This window comes from Pristiophorus japonicus, chromosome 16, assembly GCF_044704955.1.
Source record: "Pristiophorus japonicus isolate sPriJap1 chromosome 16, sPriJap1.hap1, whole genome shotgun sequence".
Lineage (NCBI taxonomy): Eukaryota > Metazoa > Chordata > Chondrichthyes > Pristiophoridae > Pristiophorus > Pristiophorus japonicus.
This window is the reverse complement of record NC_091992.1, coordinates 114,264,668-114,286,154: the sequence shown is the minus strand read 5'-3', so window position 1 is coordinate 114,286,154 and position 21,487 is coordinate 114,264,668. Positions and strand designations below refer to the sequence as shown.

At 42.0% G+C, this 21,487-nt stretch overlaps 1 protein-coding gene across 2 annotated transcripts in view; it reads left to right on the top strand.

The window, feature by feature from the left end:
* tbc1d16 (TBC1 domain family, member 16) overlaps positions 1–21,487 on the top strand; it is a 93,795-nt gene that overhangs the window by 59,539 nt on the left and 12,769 nt on the right. For both annotated transcript variants that reach the window (XM_070858216.1, XM_070858215.1), the window contains exons 6-10: positions 2,381–2,545; positions 7,301–7,449; positions 11,677–11,811; positions 13,304–13,490; positions 14,184–14,363. In XM_070858216.1, coding sequence (XP_070714317.1) covers positions 2,381–2,545; positions 7,301–7,449; positions 11,677–11,811; positions 13,304–13,490; positions 14,184–14,363 — 816 coding nt within the window. The remainder of the gene's footprint in view (positions 1–2,380; positions 2,546–7,300; positions 7,450–11,676; positions 11,812–13,303; positions 13,491–14,183; positions 14,364–21,487) is intronic.

Sequence of the window (21,487 nt, the reverse complement as noted above, 5' to 3'; positions counted from 1 at the left end):
TGCATTTTATGGCCTGGTCACTTGACTGTGCTAAATACCCAAAAGCAGATTGCCAGCCTGCTATCCTAAACCTTATTCAACTTCAACAGAAGACTGGGATGATCTGAGGATGTAGTAGGATTGCCAACCCTACAGGATTGTACTGGAGTCTCCAGGAATTCAAGATTAATCTATTGGACACTGCTGGGAACAATCCAGGAGAAAAAGCATTGGGGAATTTAAAACACATGTATATTTTTCATTTTCTTTGAACATTTCGTTTATCAGTTATAAAACTATTGGAGATGAGGGAAAAAAGGCAGTTTAACCAGTTGGGACTGGCCATGTGTTGAAATCTCCAACCCAAACATGCAGGTTCCTTGATGATAAACATCAACAATGCCTCATAGTGCACAGTTCGCTTCCCTGCCAATTTTAGCTTACTTTTTTATCTTCTCCCCTCATCTCCCAAAAAGGATATGGAACATTTAACCTCTATTTAGTGGTGTCATGATTTGGCCTAGGAGGGACCAAATGAAGTGGCTGGCAAAAAAACTGTCGCACAGCAGAATACAATATTTACTATGATCTAGTCATTCACACACAATGCTGAAATGAACTCATTCATTCGACTTCAGCAGCAAGTTGCTGTCTGCGGACCCACACCTCGGATGGAGTTAGTGTATTTGATTGACAGTTCAACTGACTAATGTCCAACATGGAGTTTGGAGGGAAAAGTCATGAGGAGCGAGAACTCAAATTTAGGGCCAACATGTTTCCGGGATTCGCTGGTCTGTGAAGTGAAATTAGCCCGTTATCGAGGCGAGCGAGGCATGCTTTGTTCTATGTCTTGGAGCATTATGAAATATGTGTGTGTGTGTGTGTGTGTGTGTATTTATCATTCTGCCTTTGGGGAGATGGGAGAAATATACATGGGCAATCATATGAGATTATAGTATAGTGGGGTGCCACAAGGATCAGTGCTGGGACCCCAACTATTTACAATCTATATTAACGACTTGGAAGAAAAGACCGAGTGTAATGTAGCCAAGTTTGCTGACGATACAAAGATGGAAGGAAAAGCAATGTGTGAGGAGGACACACAAAATCTGCAAAAGGACATAGACAGGCTAAGTGAGTGGGCAAAAATTTGGCAGATGGAGTATAATGTTGGAAAGTGTGAGGTCATTCACTTTGGCAGACAAAAAATCAAAGAGCAAGTTATTATTTAAACGGAGAAAGATTGCAAAGTGCCGCAGTACAGCGGGACCTGGGGGGTACTTGTGCATGAAACACAAAAGGTTAGTATGCAGGTACAGCAAGTGATCAGGAAGGCCAGTGGAATCTTGACCTTTACTGCAAAGGGGATGGAGTATAAAAGCAGGGAAGTCTTGCTACAGTTGTACATGGTATTGGTGAGGCCATACCTGGAATATTGAGTACAGTTTTGGTTTCCATATTTACGAAAGGATATACTTGCTTTGGAGGCAGCTCAGAGAAGGTTCACTAGGTTGATTCCAGTGATGAGGGAGTTGACTGATAAGGAAAGGTTGAGTAGGTTGGGCCTCTACTCATTGGAATTCAGAAGAATGAGAGGTGATCTTATCGAAACATATAAGATTATGAGGGGGCTTGACGAGGTGGATGCAGAGAGGATGTTTTCACTCATCTGGGGGACTAGAACTAAGGGACATAATCTTCGAATAAGGGGTCGCCCATTTAAAACTGAGATGAGGAGGAATTTCTTCTGAGGGTTGTAAATCTGTGGAATTCGCTGCCTCAGAGAGCTGTGAAAGCCGGGACATTGAATAAATTTAAGACCGAGATAGACAATTTCTTAACCGATAAGAGATTAAGGGGTCATGGGGAGTGAGCAGGAAAGTGGACCTGGGTACATGATCAGATCAGCCATGATCGTATTAAATGGCGGAGCAGGCTCGAGGGGCCGTATGGCCTACTCCTGCTCCTATTTCTTTTGTTCTTATACAGTATAGATTAGAGGTTTCATTGCATAAAACAGTCCCTATCATCGGATTATATATTGGGAGTAAGAATAAGCTTCTGATCATAGTGGACTTGGGATTTGGTTATGGGAATGACCAGCAATGCTGAAACTAGTGCAGACCCAAAATGATCAGTAACCTGTCCAAAAAGGAACAAAATTCATTCACCTAGGCTCCAGTTCAAAACCTGTGGATGAGAGTTTGCCAGCCACAGGAGCTACAAATAGCCAACACTAGTTTCTATCCTTGCTTTCTTATGCAGCAGATATTGTCCATTTGTATGTTGTATATCTTTTTCTGATGGAGCAATGCTATTGCTTTTTTTTTGCGTTTTCTTATGTAGGACCGTATATCTGTTACAGGATGTAACTGCAATTTTTACACCTCATCCTCTCTAGGTGTCTGATGTAAAGGCTTGCATGCAATTCTCAATAAAACGGCCTAACCTACCATCGTCTGAGACTCACCCAGAGGAGAACATGTACAAACGTTTGGATGTCTCTACATGGCTGAAGCATCTAAATGAAACTGGCCAGGTGGAAGAGGAATATAAACTCCGCAAGGTTTGAGAACTGCTTAACTATTAAATGTCTACAACACTAGATAGCCAACAGGTTGGGCATGGTAAGGATCTTGCCCATGATTTCAAACATGATTAGGTCCTGATCTTGGCTGGGTTGTTAACAAAGAGGCTGAGTACAACAAGCTTCTTTCTCACTGGAAAGGAGGTGAGAAAATCCTGATGCTGGTCATTCCTTTCTTCAAAGCCATCTCCAGGACAACTTGGGCAGAGGCCTGCGGGAAAGGTTTTTGTTTTTTGGGAAATCGGAGTCAAAAAAGAGTACGAGAAAAATAGAGATGGGTTAAGAGCTGGTTAACTGCAACTCATTCGGGGCAACAGAAGGGAGATATGGTATCAGTTGCCCAATTTATGCTATATCTCATTATGGGACTGCTCTATTTCAGACTAGGCCATAAAAAAGTCACAGTGAGGCACAATGGTGGAGCTCTAATGAGCTGAGCTATAGAATTTTCAACGTGGTGAATTCCAGAACTTCAACCATGGTGTCATGGGAAAGAAACTCACCCCACGATATTATCGAAATCCTACTAGCAATATCTTGGGGTGAGTTTTTCTTTCCTGTGGCACCATGGTTGAGTTCTGGAATTCACCACGTTAAAAATTCTACAGCTCAGCTCATTGGAGCGCCACCATTGTGCCTCACTGTAACTTTTTTATGGCCTAGAATGACATTGTAAGAGCATGGGAGCATGTTTCTCATCTACCTTGTTCTCTTGCGCTCATGCTCTCTTATCTCTCTCTCTCTCGCTCTCTCTCTCTCTCTCTCTCTCTCTCTCTCCCTCTCTTCCCTCCTCTCTCCTTGTTTCTCCCTCCTACAGGTTTTCTTGTCTCTATTTTATCGACTCTACTATAGGATATGCATAATCTCAAATGCAGAAGCTTTTTCTGATTGAGTAGATAGCCCACAGTTAAGAGTTTTTGTACTGATATTATGCTGGAATGTAAAGTGCAAGTTTGATTTTCAAGCTTAAATCTATGCAGGATTCACTAGTAAAACTGGTAATAGAAGGGGTATGTAATTGAACGAATCTGTGCAAATACATTGCCTATCTCCAGTAGTAATTCATAATAAATTCTTATCTATTCTGCTTCATCTCAACTTGTAGAAATAACATTCTTCTTCTACTTTGCCTTTTTTTTTGTTAAAGAATATCCTATCTAGGTTGCTTCAGGATCTGTAGTTGAAAATTGCCCAAATATGGGCTTTATATTTACTGTAAAAACGAATCGAACCTTTTTCCCTCCAAATAGAACTTCAATTGGAGAATACGGAATAGCTCAGCAGTTTAACATGTTTCGCACATTGTGTCCATGGGTTTGAAGAATTTTGAATCTTAGCCATGAGTTATGTTCCTTCAGGCAACTAGCTGCTGATCTTGGCTTTATCTTTGGGCGTAGTACTGAATGAGGTGCCTTGTCGAAAGGAAGCAGGAAAAATTGGCTATGCCTTATGTCACAATCTAGCTCCAGCATATCATACCAGCTGGCCACAGATGAGCATTGGCAGAGAGAGCATGAAGTCTGTAGTTTTCTACCCATCCTCTTACCCAGGGTCTGCTGAAGAGAATATTAAGGAGGAGGAGAGGATCTTTTTTGATGAAGGATAAAAATATATATCTTTAATGTAATATCTGCATTCATTTCTGTCTGTGCCATTTGGCTTCCTGTTGCTTTTTGAATGACTACTCCAGACAGGCAATATATTTGCACAGATACATTCAGCTATTATACCTCGAACACCAGTTTTATTAGTGAATGCAACTTTTTATGAAACTTGTACTGCCAGTAGAAACTTTATAGTGAAACTTGTATTGCCAGTAGTAGAAAGACTTTTAACTTTGGGATTGATGCTGAATTAGAATCAGAGCACTTCAGAGCTTTTGTCACTCTGTCAACTTTTCCCCATGATAATTTCCTATGTCCTCATTTAACATGAGTTTTGCCTATGTAAACCTACCACACTGTACATGCACCCTCCCACTGCTGGTGTCCCTGCAGCATGTCTTCTGTCGCCCAGCTCTACAGCTAGTGGTGGTTCTGTTACACCCTAGCTGCTGAGTCCCCAGTTATGTGGTGTTCCTCCTCCCACTGCACCAATAATCAACCTGTTGCTGCAGACCCTGTTGTAAGGGAATCATTCTTTTTTGAAAAGTCAGCCCTAACATAGTGATGTTAATGGTTTTTATTCCTATAGCCTGACTTAGAGCAGGTAGTGCAAATAGTTTTAAATTATATTTATATTGGCTAGATTCTAAGATACATGATTTTTTTAAAATTATATATTTTTTTATATTGGTTCATTCTGAGCTTTGTCTTAATTATTTATACTAGCCACATTTTAAGTGCAGGTATGGTCCCATAGGCTTTTTTTTAATGTCAGCCCTAGTATTTATCCCATGTGGTGCAATTGCTGGTCCTTGTGTTTCTTCATTAATATGTAATGGCCATGGTGCTAATTGGGTTTAAGGAAGCACTAAATTTCCACAACAGGAGCAGGAAGTTCTGCACCAGTGGGGAGAAGATTAATGCTGAACTGCAGGAGTTGGGTGGCCTGCAGAGTCTTGACCATGACACAGTCATGATACACCTGGTCACAGCCAAGGCCCTCAGGCTTCTAGTATGTACCATTGCTGGAGAGTAATGTATTGATTTGAAAAGATTACAAAATCGAAGTACAAACACCTAGACAGATTGAAATGACTGACGGGGACAATGTACTATATAATCCATCCAAGACCTTATTCATCATTCCCAATTGTGGCTCTGATGGATTGCTATATATAAGGCTGCTGTTATATTTTTATAAACCATTACTGTTCAAATAACTAGAAAATGTGCTCTGCTGTTAGCTGAATGTTTAAACTGCCATTTACTGTGTAGTAAATTGGAATACCTATGTTGTTTCTTGGACGTGGCCAATGGGTTTTTAAAGAGTGTTCCTCAGCTATCCCAATTGCCTCCGTTATGGGGGAGGAGCTGGATAATGAAGGCCATTCAGTAATTCTTTTTAAAAAAAAAAAAAAAAAAAAATTTATTAAATCAGCCTTGCTTCTTCCAGGTGAAAGACAGAATGGCGGAACTCTATTAAGTTTAAAAGGTGTTGCTGCATAATCTAGGCTGATACTTCAGTGCAGTACAGGTGTAGCATCCAGAATCCAGAAACACCCGAACCCAGATCCGGGTATTTCCGGATTTCGGAACGTCCGAAAGGGGGAAGGGGGGAGGGGGGGAGGGGAGAGGTCACCAAGGCACTGTTCTGGCCTTTGGCCCCATGAATGAGGTTGTTAGGCGTGGCCCCGCCGCGGAGGAGCTGGCCGGGCCTGGCCCCGCCACGGAGGAGCTGGCCGGGCGTGGCCCCGCCGCGGAGGAGCTGGCCGGGCGGGGCGGTGAGGTAAGGGCAGCGGCAGCGAGACCCGAGGTCGGGCAGCAGCGGAACCTTGGGATTGGCCGATCTGGATTCCGGACGACCCTGCCACCAATTGGTCCAGATTCTGGAACTCCGGATTTTGGACGCTGCACCTGTACTGAGGGAGTGATGCATTCTTTTGGATGAGATTTTAAACCGAGTCCCCAAATGCCTGCTCAGGTGGACATAAAAGATCCAATGGCACAATTCGCGCACAACAGAGCTGAGGAGTTCTCCTAATGTTGGAACAAGATTTATCCCTCATCGAACACCATATTTATCTCATTGCTGTTGGTGAAGTGTTGCTGTGTGCAAATTAGCTGCTATGTTTGCCTACATAACAACAGTGACTACATTTCAGAAGTGTTTTGAAACGTCCTGAGGACATGACAGGTCGTATGTAAATATATCAAATGTATTGTTATGTAGGCAGATACACCAGCTATTTTGCACACAAAGGTCCTACAAATAGTAATAGACCAGTTGATCTGCTTTTTGGGGTGTGGTTCAGACAGGAATGTTGGTCAGGACATGGGTTCCATGCTCTTTGTCAAAATGGTGTCAGGGGATATGTCTGCCTGAAGAGGGGGATTTTTTTTTAAAAACCTGCATGTTGGGGAGTTTTGGGTCATATTACCATGGTGCATTGGGAAATTCTAAGCTTGGTTAATGAGCACTTGCATAATTCCTGCCAAAGACTGAATTCTATTTTAACTGTGGAACACTGTTGCTCACTTCTTTATAAGAAGCATTTTGTCTTTTGAATGATAGAGATTTGTTCAGACTAACTGGTTCAGTTAACCTCTTTATTGCACTGTGTAATACTTCATTTTCTTCTGTAAGCAATTCTGTTTTAAAATCTGACTAGTCTTGCATAGCTGATATTAGTCTTCTAAAATATGATGGTGGAGTCCCTACATAGTGTGTAATAGCAATTTTACCATTAAAAGGATAGATTGTTAACCCTGATACACAGTTTATCACATGTTCTAAAATTCTAGGTTCTAGCTCATAGAGATTGAAAATTAGTTTATAGGAATTGCTGTGAACCTGAATATATGAGGGACCCTGTATAAGAAGTTTGCTCTATCCAAAATATACTAACAAGTCACCTCTGCAGGTTTCATCTCAAGAAACTTTGATTCTCTTTGCTTTAATTAAAGCTGAAAAAGTTTGTTTGAACTGCAAGAAAACTAACTGAGCACCCACCTACCTGTTTATGTTTACACTTTCTATGTGATACCACTACTGTATCAGGAAAGAACTGGCTAGAAATGATAGAGAATCATTCAATTAAAAATCGTGAAGTTTTCTGCATTTTCTTTAAAGGCAATATTTTTTGGAGGTATTGATCCTACAATCTGTGGAGAGGTCTGGCCATTTCTGTTACAGTTTTACAGCTGTGAATCAACATCAGAAGAACGGGAAGCTCTGCGGATTCAGAAACGGGTGGAATACGAGGAAATCCAGCAAAAAAGGTAATTTGAGTGATGGACAACTAACCAATACTTAGTACTTGGGTATTTCTTCAGAACACCGAAATTATTTGCTGTTGACCCATTGGTCAATGATCAGCTGAGAAATACCCTGATTGGAAACCTTAATACTGCTACAGGAAGGATCTATACAGTTGAGATGGGCTGCATCTGAACTGGACATGACCCAAAGGATAAATAGGACTGTAGAAACAAATTTGAACTAGTAAAGGGGAGGAAGGGTCAGTTGAAAATAATAACCTAAAGATAAGAAAAAGAAGGGATGATAGTATTGGTCAGTACAAAAAGAGATAAAGATAAATACTTAAGGAACAGCAAAGGTTATAGTAAGTATTAACAAAACGCCTGTTTAAAAATAAAGCAGGAGTAATGAAAAATAAGACCATACCAGATTGCCTGTATAGCAGTGTACAGAGCATCACCAACAAAATAGGGAATTGGAGCTGTAGTTAGAAGTGAAGAATAGATGCAATTGGGATAATAGAAACGTGGTTGCAGACCGGACAGAATTTACAGTTAAATATTGCAGACTATAATGTATTTAGAAAAGATAAAAAAGGAAGAAGGGTTGGTGGAGTAGCTGTGTTAATCAGAAATAACACAATGGCAGCAACAAGAACATCATCATCATAGGCAGCCCCTCGAAATTGAGGAAGACTTGCTTTCACTCAGTGAGTTCTCAGTTGACTGTACAGTTCAATGAGAATTACAGTCTCTGTCACAGGTGGAACAGACAGTGGTTGAAGGAAAGGGTGGGTGGGGAGTCTGGTTTGTCGCAAGCTCCTTCCGCTGCCTGTGCTTGTTTTCTGCATGCTCTTGGCGATGAGACTCGAGGTGCTCAGCGCTCTCCCGAATGCTCTTATTCCACTTACTTTGGCCAGGGATTCCCAGATGTTGGTGAGGATGTTGTGCTTTATCAAGGAGGCTTTGAGGGTGTCCTTGAAATGTTTCCTCTGCCCATCTGGGGATCGCTTGCCGTGTGGGAGTTCCGAGTAGAGCGCTTGCTTTGGGAGTCTTGTGTCGGGCATGTGGACGATGTGGCCCACCCAACGGAGCTGGTTGAGTGTGGTCAGTGCTTCGATGCTGGGGATGTTGGCCTGATCGAGAACACTAATGTTGGTGCGTCAATCCTCCCAGGAACAAGAAATAACTTAATGGCAGCAGCAAGAAATGACATAACTGAAAAGGAGATACAAAAAGAGTACATATGGATTGAGATAAAAGGATAGGAAGGGATTAGTCACACCAGTAGGGGTATATTACAGATCACCAAATAATGGAAAGGAAATAGAGGGGAAATCTATGAAATTATTGAAAAAACATTCATAATCCTAGGAGATTTCAACTACAAAGTTGGCAGGAGATGGAATGAAAACGGCGAAGGGGATAGAGTTTTTACATTGGGCTAGAATTTTCTTTAGCAGGACATCTAAAGACTTCTGCTGTTAGTTAGACTTGCCCCTGCACCCTTCAGCACAAAAAACAAATGCCCACAAAGTTGCTAAATGTGCGAGCAGCATAATTGGGGCCTGAGTGAACATGAGATTTAAGGATTACGAAATAAACTTGGGAAGGACTGAGAAGTGGGGTGAATTCAATGTCCAATCAGGTGCAGAAAGGGAAAGAAAGATTGGATTAAGAGAGAGAGAAAGGGACAGAAATATATTAGCATGGGGGTAATATATTAGCATGGATAGAGGATTGGCTAACTCACAGAAAACAGAGAGCCGGGATAAATGAGTTATTTTCCGGTTGGCAAACAGTAACTAGTGGGGTGCAGCAGGGATCGGTCGGTGGTGGAGCCTCAACTATTTACAATCTACATGACTTGGATGAAGGGACCGAGTGTAATGTAGCCAAGTTTGCTGATGATACAATGATGGATGGGAGAGTAAATTGTAAGGAGGACACAAGAAATCTGCAAAGCGATATAGACAGGTTAAATGAATGGGCAAAAAATTGGCAGATGGAGTATAATGTGGGAAAATGTGAGATTATCCACTTTGGCAGAAAAAATAGGAAAGCAAATTATAATTTAAATGGAGAAAAAATGCTGTAGTACAGAGGGACTTGGGGATTCTTGTGCATGAAACAAAATGTTAGTGTGCAGGTACAGCAAGTAATCAGGAAGGCAAATGGAATGTTGGTCTTTATTGCAAGGGGGATGGACTATAAAAGCAGAGAAGTCCTGTTACAACTGTACAGGGTATTGGTGAGGCCACACCTCGAGGACTGCATACAATTTTGATTTCTGTATTTAAGGAAAGATATATTTACATTTGAGGCTGTTCAGAAGGTTCACTAGGTTCACTCGGTTGATTCTGGAGATGAGGGGGTTGACTTATGAAGGTAGGTTGGGCCTATACTCTTTGGAGTTCAGATCGATGAGAGGTGATCTTATCGAAACATGTAAGATAATGAGGGGACTCGACAAGGTGGATGCAGAGAGGATATTTCCACGCATAGGGGAAATTGAAACTAGGGGACACAGTCTCAGAATAAGGGGCCGCCCATTTAAAACTGAGATGAGGAGGAATTTCTTCTCTGAGGGTTGTAAATCTGTGGAATTCTCTGCCCCAGAGAGCTGCGGAGGCTGAATTATTGAATATATTTAAGCAGCAGATTTTTGAGCGATAAGGGAAAAAAAGGGTTATGAGGAGCAGGCAGGGAAGTGAAGCTGAGTCCATGATCAGATCAGCCATGTTATTAAATGGCAGAGCAGGCTCGAGGGGCCAAATGGCCTACTCCTGCTCCTGTTTCTTATGTTCATAAAGGAAAAGTAAGACTTTTTTTTTTAAAGTTTAAATTCTCCCTGAAAAATTCTAAACTTGAAGAAATAAGATTCCACATTCGTAATAGTTAATTTTCAAATCCAGAGTGGTTTATTGGCAGTCATCAATAATTATCACGTTAAAAGGGGTACTTGCGCTCCTAATTACAAGCTCTAAATATCTGCAGTGGGTTTAGTTTGTATCACCAGTAGAGCGAAACATCCTGCCAGCGATCGACTTCAATGGAGAAGAGAATTGGGCACAGAGTAAAATAGGCTACCGATTCGTTATAAGCTCGTTTTGCACTACTGGTGCAGACAAATTTCACCCTAAGTTCTCTATAGAATGAGGTCAGTGAGTGGATGGTGTATTAGTTAGTGAAGACTCAGTTTCACATTAATGGTAACCTTTTAAATAATGCATACTTTTTGCAGCTTGCTATATTAAATATCTTTGGAACTGGCTATAGTTGTCATTAATTGTATGTTTAATTTATTTTATTTTCCTGTTATTCGAGACAGCCTTTTAGAGTTTTTTTAAAAAAGTGTGCTAAGTATGGTAGAGTGGGTCTTTCATCTGTAGTTAATCTGAATTACAACCTCTCTTGGGCCATTGGCAGAGTATAAATAGAGGTAAGACAGTTTAATTTCAAAGGGAAAATGAAAGGCATGTCAACACAAGCTACTCTTGTACCTCCCAGTCATGACAGGATTCAGTGTATCTATCAATAGGAATGATTAGAGGTAACCTAAAAGTGGGAGAGCAAAAATAATTTTAAAATAGGAAAGAATAAATAGCAAGTACTGCTGTTATAACTGTAGTATTAAAATTAGCTGAAGTTTAAACAGAAGTGTTTGAGCAGGTCTGCAAGTGTTCCTTTGAATATGTATGTGGCAATTATGAGTGCTCTCTGTTTAGTATATAGATGGCATTTTAATGCAAGTTTTATGCATTATTAGAACTGAGGAAATGTCAAGAACTATTGAACATTTGCCTCATCTAAAATATTATATTTGGCATTATAAATGTGCAGAATAACACATCTTAAAACAACAATGAAGGAAAATGTTGTTGAATTTCATAATATATTTCAATGGGGTTCACCTGGGTTCAATAACTAGCTACTATAAAGGAGCAGTATTACTTTAGCATCCGTGCTTCTTAACCATGCTACTGTCAACATTGTGTTTAAAAACATATTTATATTGTTTGACTTCTCTATATTTCAAAATTACTTTACAAATTTTAACATTCTAGTTCAAGAAACACAATGACAATTGTGATAGGTTCACTGCACCTGGTCTGAAAGAAGAAGAAAGTAGTAACAAATCTTTCTCCAGCTTGTTGCCGGATGGCTATGTAAAAGTAGCTAGGCAGAACATTGGGAGGTGATTGTGTGAATGACAGGAATTGGTGCTTAAATTATACCCCTTTGCAGATTATCAATGACTCCGGAGGAACATGAAGATTTTTGGCGAAAGGTTCAGTTTACTGTCGATAAAGACGTGGTTCGGACTGATCGCTCCAAACAGTTCTACAAAGGGGAAAACAACCCTAATGTGGAAACAATGAGGTAAGGTTGTTGATGTGTGTGGCTGTGTAGATTGGGTAGTTTTGGGCAGGCTGGGGAAAAGTGCAATTTTCATCAACAAACAAGACAACTTCAGAAAGTGGAAATGTGACATTCTCTTAAATTTAAAACTAGTCGGCATTACAGTTTGACTGCTTTCAATTTTACAATGTTTTTCATGTAGCGAAGAATTGCATTTTGCATTAAATTCTCATTTGATGCAACTAGTATTGGTGCTGTGTTTGTCTACATAACATTGCATTTCAAAGCAATTTATTCTATATAAAGCATTTTATGATCTTTCTGAAACATTTGATAAACTAAATGAATGCAAGTATTTTCTTTTTATCTCTGATACTCAACAAGCGACATGGGCTGACTATTGGTGGCACTGCATTAAATTATGAAAGTGTTCAATATCTAGCTTTGAGGAGACTGGAAAATGTCATGGTTTGGGTTATGCAGCGCTATGTTGAAATAGTGTGGATAGCCGAGATCCTTTTTAAAAAGAAACTTATTGTTACAAGTTCAGATTCTTGCCTTAAATATTGTTACAGGTATAAAGGTTCTAGTCACTTCAATAAGTGACCTGAGCATTTTATGTTTCGGGGTATGCCTGTACTGCCCAATATCTAAATATACAATTTCATAACCCAGGGGTGTAACAGTGGCGTCCTCTGAGTATGAAATGGATACTCCTGTCTTTTGCACATGTTCTTAAATCTTTCCAAAGGCAGAATGAACAAGCACTTAGTGAGACAAGTCAATCGTTAAGTTGCTTTATTTCACAGCACTGGAATATACAGAGGCAAAGGTTATGATTAGATTCCCTTATTTCAATCCATACATTTTGTATTTGCATAATGCAAGTAATGAATACGCTATGCTTTCCCACATCAGTGAGTCATTTTACTTGACTGAAACAAATTAATTTCTAACTACCCCTGCACTGTAATCTTCTGGTAACCTTTACTGGGCCTGACTGTCTTTCCGTTTTTGTTTTCAAAAACCTGAGTGACTTCACAGACTTTGCTGGACCTGACGAATTGACCTCTCAACATGTGGGTCTCTCTTGTTTCTGTCCAACAGTTAATTGGGGCTTATTCCTGATTCTCCCACCACCCCCCACCAGTTATCTGGGTTGGCCAGAAAGCTGCTAATCAAGACTACTACTGTACTGCCCCCACCTCTTGAAACTAGCTTGAAGCAAAGCTGAACAGGAAGAGCCATTGTAACCCCATAACCTGTTTATATTTGGGAGTGCCTGTGATTATATAACAATTCCCCACTTTTTCTTGATTTATTATGGGTGACAATCTGGCTTTGATGCACAGTCTCCAAATACCTACTGGATGTGGCCTTTTTCTTTAACTTGTACGAATTCACAATACCTGTACTTAAACGTAGCTGAACTCCAAATCTTTTCTGTGAATAATAAATGATCAAAATTCCCAAAATGTGTCACTTATGTATATTTATTTGAATATCTTCTCAGGAGAATTTTGCTGAACTATGCAGTTTACAGCCCTGAGATAGGGTATTCCCAGGGAATGTCAGATCTGGTGGCTCCAATCTTGTCAGAGGTCAGGGATGAATCCGACACATTTTGGTGTTTTGTCGGACTAATGCAGAATACAATTTTCATCAGCTCACCGCGGGATGATGATATGGAAAGACAGCTGGTGAGTGCTGAGTCAGATGGGAAAAATATCTTCGAATGAAAATGATTGAAGGGAGCTAAATTAATTTTTGGAGAAATGTTTAGTTCTACTCTGACTCTTCAAATCTCAGTTCGTACAAATCTTTCTTTGCAGAAAAATTAGCTGCCACATTTAAAAATCCTTTGCAATGCAGGATACTTAGGAATAAGTCATGTTTCATGAAATATTGTTTTTTTTCATTACTATTTTCTCCCTAGAATTTCTAGCAATTTTCATAATTTTCATTGCGAGCACACAGCTAGTTTTGAATACTTGGAGCAGAAATAACTTGAACAGCTAAATGGACGTTGTCACTGAAATTTATCTTTGTAGTTTCATATCAGTGGGGGTTTAGAAAGTATTTCGGTGATTAGGAATAAATCATCCCCATATGCAGTTGTGCTCTGAATCCTTCATGCAGTGTAAACAGCTAATTTAAAGCACCATTGTGCAATGTAAACGGGGCATAATTTGTGCGGTTGTCCACTGTATATAATGACAGGTTTTTTTTATAACTTTTTTTTCTTAAACTATATATTTTTCCTTGATCTCAATTTTTTTGAACTATGGGAAATCTCATCTGTTTAAGAGCATTGTGCTGTTTGTTATATATATGTATGCATGTCGTTAGATTTATTTTTATATATGCAGTGTCTGTATGTATTTTTTTTTAAGCTGTACCTGAGAGAGTTACTGAGATTGAAGCACCCCCGTTTTTACCAGCACTTGGTGTCCCTGGGTGAGGATGGGCTCCAGATGCTGTTCTGCCATCGGTGGATTCTTCTCTGCTTTAAACGCGAGTTTCCTGAAACGGAGGCACTTCGCATTTGGGAGGCATGTTGGGCTCATTACCAGGTTAGGATTTGCTCTTTTAGGCATATATTATGTCCAGTAGATCAGATAAATGCTAATTGTGGGGATAGCAAACCTACAATAGCCTTTTGTAAAGCAGGGGAACTTGAATTTAGTTTTTGCCAGTAATTGAATTGGACTCTCTCTGGTTGGTATTTGCACTTAACAGCATCTTAGGCTGCAATGTTTATAATCATTTGTTTTTATATGTAAAGCCATAGTTAAATCCATCACAGATACGTAAGGGGATCATAAGATAGATATAGGTAAGGGAGACCATTTCAGCCATCCTCACTCAGCTGTGCAGCAAGACCCTGCAGTATCCCATCTTGTCCGAACCAAGTCCATTATTGTAAGAAGAAAAACCTCCTGATATCAGACCTAAATTTGCCCAGATTAAAAACTTGTCCTACTGTTATAATTTAGTTTGTAGTGTTCTAAATCCATCCTTTTCTAGACTGTTAACTATCTTAATTACCTCTGAGTACACCTTTAAAACACTTCCTTTCAAACAATAGTAAGAATAAAACCGGACAGACCACCCGCCATCGAACTAGATGCAGGCTTCGGACATGATAACAGCACATCCAGCTCAGTCGACCCTGCAAAGTCCTCATCGCTAACATCTGGGGACTTGTGCCAAAATTGAGAGCTAGTCCCACAGACTGGTCAAGCAACAGTCTGACATAGTCATGCTCACAGAATCATATCTTTCAGCCAATGTCGCAGACTCCTCCATCACCATCCCTGGGTATGTCCTGTCCCACCGGCAGGACAGACCCAGAAGAAGGGGCGCCACAGTGGTATACAGTCGGGGGGGGAGTGGCCTTGGGAGCCCTCAACATTAACTCCGGACCCCATGAAGTCTCATGGTTTCATGTCAAGCATAGGCAAGTAAACCTCCTGCTGATTACCACTTACTGCCTTCCCTCAGCTGATGAATCGGTACTCCTCCATGTTGAACACCACTTGGAAGAAGCATTGAGGGTACCAAGGGCACAGAATATACTCTTGGTGGGGGACTTCAATATACATTGCCAAGAGTGGCTCTGTAGCACCACTACTGACCGAGCTGGCATAGTCCTGAAGGACGTAGCTGCTGGACTGGGCCTGTGGCAGGTGGTGAGAGAACCAACACGTGGGAAAGACCTCGTCCTCCCCAATCTACCTGTCGCAGGTGCATCTGTCCATGACAGCATTGGTAGCAGTGACCACCAAACTGTGTTTGTGGATATGAAGTCCTGTCTTCACACTGAGGAATACCCTCCATCATGTTGTGTGGCACTACCACCCTGCTAAAATGGGATAGATTTAGAACAGATCAATCAGCTCAAAACTGGGCATCCAGCAGAATTGTATTCCACCACAATCTGTAACCTCATGGCCCAGCATATCCCTCACTCTACCATTACCATCAAGCCAAGGGACAAACCATAGTTTGATGAAGAGCGCAGAAGAGCACGCCAGGAGCAGCACCAAGCATACCTAAAAATGAGGTGCCAACCCAGGGAAGCTGCAGCACAGGACTACATGCATACTAAACAGTGCTAGCAGCATGCTATTTATAGAGCTTTAAGCGATCCCACAATCAATGGATCGGATCAAAACTCTGCAGTCCTGCCACATCGAGTCGTGAATGGTGGTGGACAATTAACTAACTGGAGGAGAAGGCTCCATGAATACCCCCATCCTCAATGATGGCGGAACCCAAAAGCGAGTGCAAACGACAAGGCTGAAGCGTTTGCAGCCATCTTGAGCCAGAAGTGCTGAATGGATGATCCATCTCGGCCTCCTCCTGGGGTCCCAACCATCACAGAAGCCAGTCTTCAGCCAATTTGGTTCACTGCACGTGATATAAAGAAACGGCTGAGCGCACTGGATACAGCAAAGGCTATGGGCCTCGACGACATCCCGGCTGTTGTGCTGAAGGCTTGTGCTCCAGAACTAGCCGTGCCTCTAGCCAAGCTATTCCAGTACAGTTACAACACTGGCATCTACCTGACAATGTGGAAAACTACCTAGGTATGTCCTGTCCACAAAAAGCAGGACAATTCCAATCCGGCCAAATACTGCTACATCAGTCTACTCTCATTTTCCATCACTTTGCTGATAATTATCATTGTCAGTGCTATCAAGCGGCACTTACTCACCAATAGCCTGCTGACCAACGCTCAGTTTGGGTTCTGCCAGGATCACACTGCTCCAGATCTCCTTACAGCCTTGGTCCAAACATGGACAAAAGAGCTGAATTCCAGAGGTGAGGTTAGAGCCACATCAAGGCAGCATTTGACCGAGTGTGGCATCAAGGAGCTCTCTTAAAATTGAAGTTAATGGGAATCGAGGGGAATATTCTCCACTGGCTGGAGTCATACCTAGCACAAAGAAAAATGGTTGTGGTTGTTGGTCAATCACCTCAGCCCTAGGCCATCGCTGCAGCAGTTCCTCAGGGCAGTGTCTTGGGTCCAACCATCTTCAGTTGCTCCATCAATGACCTTCCCTCCATCGTAAGGTCTGAAGTGAGGATGTTCGCTGATGATTGCACAGTGTTCAGTGACATTCCCAACTCCTCAAATAATGAAACAGTCCATGCCTGCTTGCAGCAAGACCTGGACGACATTCAGGCTTGGGCTGATAAGTGGCAAGTGACATTCGCGCCACACAAGTGCCCGGCAATGACCATCTCCAACAAGCAAGAGATTAACCACCGCCCCATGACATTTAGCGGCATTACCATTGCTGAATCCCCCACCATCAACATCCTGGGGCGGGGTTACCATTGACCAGAAATTTAACTGGACCAGGCACATAAATACTGTGGCAAAAAGAGCGGGTCAGAGGCTGGGTATTCTGCAGCAAGTACCTCAACCTCCTAACTCCCCAAAGCCTTTCCAGCATGTACAAGGCATGTCAGGAGTGTGATGGCATACTTCACTTGCCGGGATGAGTGTAGCTCCAACACTGCTCAAGAAACTTGACACCATCCCGGACAAAGCAGCCTGCTTGATTGGCACCCCATCCACCACCGGTGCAATGTGGCTGCAGTGTGTACCATCTACAAAATGCACTGCAGCAACTTGCCAAGGCTTCTTTGGCAGCATCTCCCAAACCCGCGACCTCTACCACCTCGAAGGACAAGGGCAGCAGGCGCGTGGGGACACCATCACCTGCAGGTTCCCCTTCAAGTTACACACCATCCCGACTTGTAAATATACCGCTGTTCTTTTATTGTCACTGGGTCAAAATCCTGAAACTCCCACCCAGACAGCACTGTGGGAGTACCTTCACCACACGGACTGCAGCGGTTCAAGAAGGTGGCTCACCACCACCTTCTCATGGGCAATTGGGGATGGGCAATAAATGCTGGCCTTGCCAGTGTAGCCCACATACCAGAACGGGAAAAAAAAGTCTGAAAAGCCCAAGTTTCTCCACTCTTCATTATCAGTCAGTCGTCTGATGCTTGTGATCTATCGCGTGGCTCTTCTGATGTGCTATTAGTGCTTGAATCTCCGTGAACACAATTGAATGCAGTAATCAAGGTGTCATCTAACCAGGACTTTGTACAACTTGACTTCCTCTAACTTGTAATATTTTGCCTGTAAAGTTCAGCATTCTATTTGCTTTGTTGCCTATTGCTCCACTGTGATTGGACATGTTGAGTCAAGTCTAATAAAGCCCCTCAAACTCTTTCAACTTTATCCTTAGCTATTTTACCTCCTCTCTGTGACAGCTCTTAAAAGTCTTCAATGGGGCTAGTCCCATTTCATTTTGGGTTACAGCAGAGCAAACTTTATAGGCGTGAATTTCCTCAGGGCTTTTCCTGCTCAGCATTGTAAGTTTATGCATGTGAATAGGGTTTCCGCTGAACCTCTGTAGAAGTTACTGTGCCAGAGTGTGAGGAGCCCTTAGGAAATTCACCCCCAATAATTCACAAATAATTGGGCAGTATGGATAGATGCAATGAGAAATGGAAAATCACTAAGCTTCAGAGTTGATAAATATCTATGGAAATGCTTTATACTGTTTCTGGTCCATGCTAAACTTGACTTGATACTTGCTTGATAGTTATACTAGGTGCAAAAAGGAAGAATTAATTTTTACACTGCTGTTATTTAAAAAAAATTAATAGCTGAATTTAACACCTGAAAAGATGACTGTTATGTAACTCTTGTTTAATGGTGCATTAACTTTATAGCACGGTAGCCTACAGCAGCCCCAACTTTGGTAACCATATGGTAAGATTAATGTGGCAGTGTTGCTGTTTGTGGATGTACTGACCTAGTGGACCAGATGATTTTTTTCTTGTTCCACTGAGGCAGCATCACCAGGCCCGTATTCTATTAAGTTGTAGATGGCCTGAGTGTTCAGTCCACATATACAGGCCAGCAATGTAGTTTGTCAATCATTAGTCTATATGGATCATCTTCCCCCACACCACCCCTTCCTCCACTGTGAAAAGCACAGCAAAAAGTGAAATTGCTGAGCTTGGTTTTCAAACAACTATGCTTGCACAATTTGTTGTTCTGGCTGTGTGAAATGTGCTCTGCAGTGTAAGCAGGGTAAATTCTATAGTGCCAGCAGCTTAGTGTATTGCAGAAATAGTTTTGCTTAAAGTGGTTCTATAATATAAATGCAGGATAAAACAACACAATACAGGTTGAAGCTCTTTTATCCGGTACTCTTTTATCTGGCATAATTCCCGGCGACTGGTTGCGACAGCTGGCTGTTCCTCTGCTCCCCGCTGCCTCCGGTACTCTCTCTGAGGCCGGGTCGGCTGTTGCGTCCTGAGGCCGGCCGCATTTCGTCCTGGCAATCCTCCTGCCCATCGCACCACCACTGCTCGAAGATGCAGATCTTGGTGCCGCAGTGGAAGTTCCCCCGGTGGCAGGAGAAGCAGTTCTTCTCATCGGGGGGGTGACAGGGCGCCGGTTGTTGCGGAAGGAGAGGGTCTGCAGCAGCCTGCCGTGCTTCTGGGCCGCCCCGTCGTACCCAGGCACCCTGTCGTTGTAGCCCAGCTGCAGGCTGAGCTGCAGCACGATGCGCCGGCTGTCTTGTGTGTCCACCACCCAGGCGCAGTCCAGCTGTGCCGCGGCGTGCTGCGGGCGGAAGTAGTCGGGTGACGTGAAGGAGCTGTAGAAGTTGCACAGCCCCTTGCCGCAGCTCCTCCTCTCCCCACCGCCTCCGGGCCGACCGAAGCTGGGCCCGAAATGTTGACCTCCCATCGTCCGGCAAATCCTCTTATCCCGTGGGTGCCGGATGAGAGAGGTTCAACCTGTATTACACTCCGTTCTGTTAATGTATCTGGCTTAAATGGGTAATTGCTTGGATTGTTGTCTTTTTAGATAGTGCACGCTTTAATTTTAGTCCCTTGATTTGCTAATAGAGCACCACTAAAATGCCAAAATAATTATACAAAAATAAGGCAAGTGAAATTATTTTACCATTTCAGTTGCATATCAATTAATTTTTTTTAAAAAAGCAAACCAAAATGTTGGAAAGGATGCTCTGAAATAGAGACAATCTTGACTTTTTGGTTGTATTATTTCATACTAAATTGTATATTTTCACTTTTTTTCCTTCTTGACATGCCCATTAACTGGCTACTATTCTCCACCATCTGAAATGTCAGAATAATTGTTGTAGTAAACTTATCCATGAATTATACTGCCATGTCCCGTCTTGATCTGCCAACCAGAACTTAAATAGGATGAGCTGTCCATAATTATTTATTGACAAAACTCAGTCAACTGAGGTAAATGACTAAAGTGACAAGTGGACTAGAAATTTAACTTGTGATCTTCTGATCAGGAGTTAATTTGTTTCTACTAGTTTAAGTACGATGTCTGTTTTGTTGCACTTTATTCTCTCAGATTCTTTCCCCAACTGTGGCAGGTTATCACATTAGGGAACTCTCAACTATCAAAATTTTCAGCCATTTCCTGCTGGTAAAAAAAATCTGAGATATATGCTGTATGTACACTGTGTCCCAATCCCTATGGATAATCTAATATAGCTAACAGCTATCAATATGAATATATGAACGGTATAGCAGAAAAGAAGCACTTTGAGCCATGAAGGTGCCTTGCCTTGCTCCCATGTTGAATGCAAGGTGAACCACCTGTTTATTTCGCCCCTCCTGTTCTGTCCTGTGCTTCAACTGTTACCTATTTGTGTTCCACAGTTACCAGTCTCTGATAGCACTTGGTTACAGTACCTTGTTTGATTCAATCTTAATAAGAGAAAAGGTTTCTTCTCCTCAGCATTATGTTGGGTGGAACTAGATTTAAATATTGCTCGAAGTACAGCCAGACCTCTTCAATCTCTGACAAGGATGACACTTGTCTACGTTGTCTGATATACACACAACTTCATGGACATTTGCTTCAAGGATGATCATTAGGTAACCCAGGAACTATTGGAATGAACACTGACTGAACCTGAAGATTTTCTTTTTTTTTCTGCATAAACTTCAGCTCTTCCATGGAATTCTCGAGGAACATATGCAATGCTATTCCAATATTGAATCTGCCACCACAAAAGCACCAACTGTTCCCCTGCACCATAAAGGCACAAATTTAGTCTGGCAAGGATAGGGCTGACCACACATCTCTAGTCTGCAAGGAGAGGGCTGACCACACATCTCTAGTCTGCAAGGAGAGGGCTGACCACACATCTCTAGTCTGCAAGGAGAGGGCTGACCACACATCTCTAGTCTGCAAGGAGAGGGCTGACCACACATCTCTAGTCTGCAAGGAGAGGGCTGACCACACATCTCTTAGAGTCCCCATTCAATCAGTTTACCTGGGAAGCCAGTGCTTTTAACTCTGGGTTGTCCAGCCCGATTGCTATTCATTTTGCCAGTAGGAAATCTTCAGGCTCAGTCAGTGTTCATTCCAGTAGTTCCATGGTTACCTAATGATCGTCCTTGAAGCAAGTGTCCATTTAGAGTATCTGTAAAACATGGATTTTGCAGCTGCATAGGATTCATATTTGAACAGATTCTTTCTGACAACCAGAGTCTCTAATTCCCCTGAAAGATTACCCCTTTTCACACCTTACCGCGGTGCCAATTTCCAGTGTTGGGTGGATAATGCCAAAAATGAGGAAGAAAAGAAAGTACCTATCTAGTC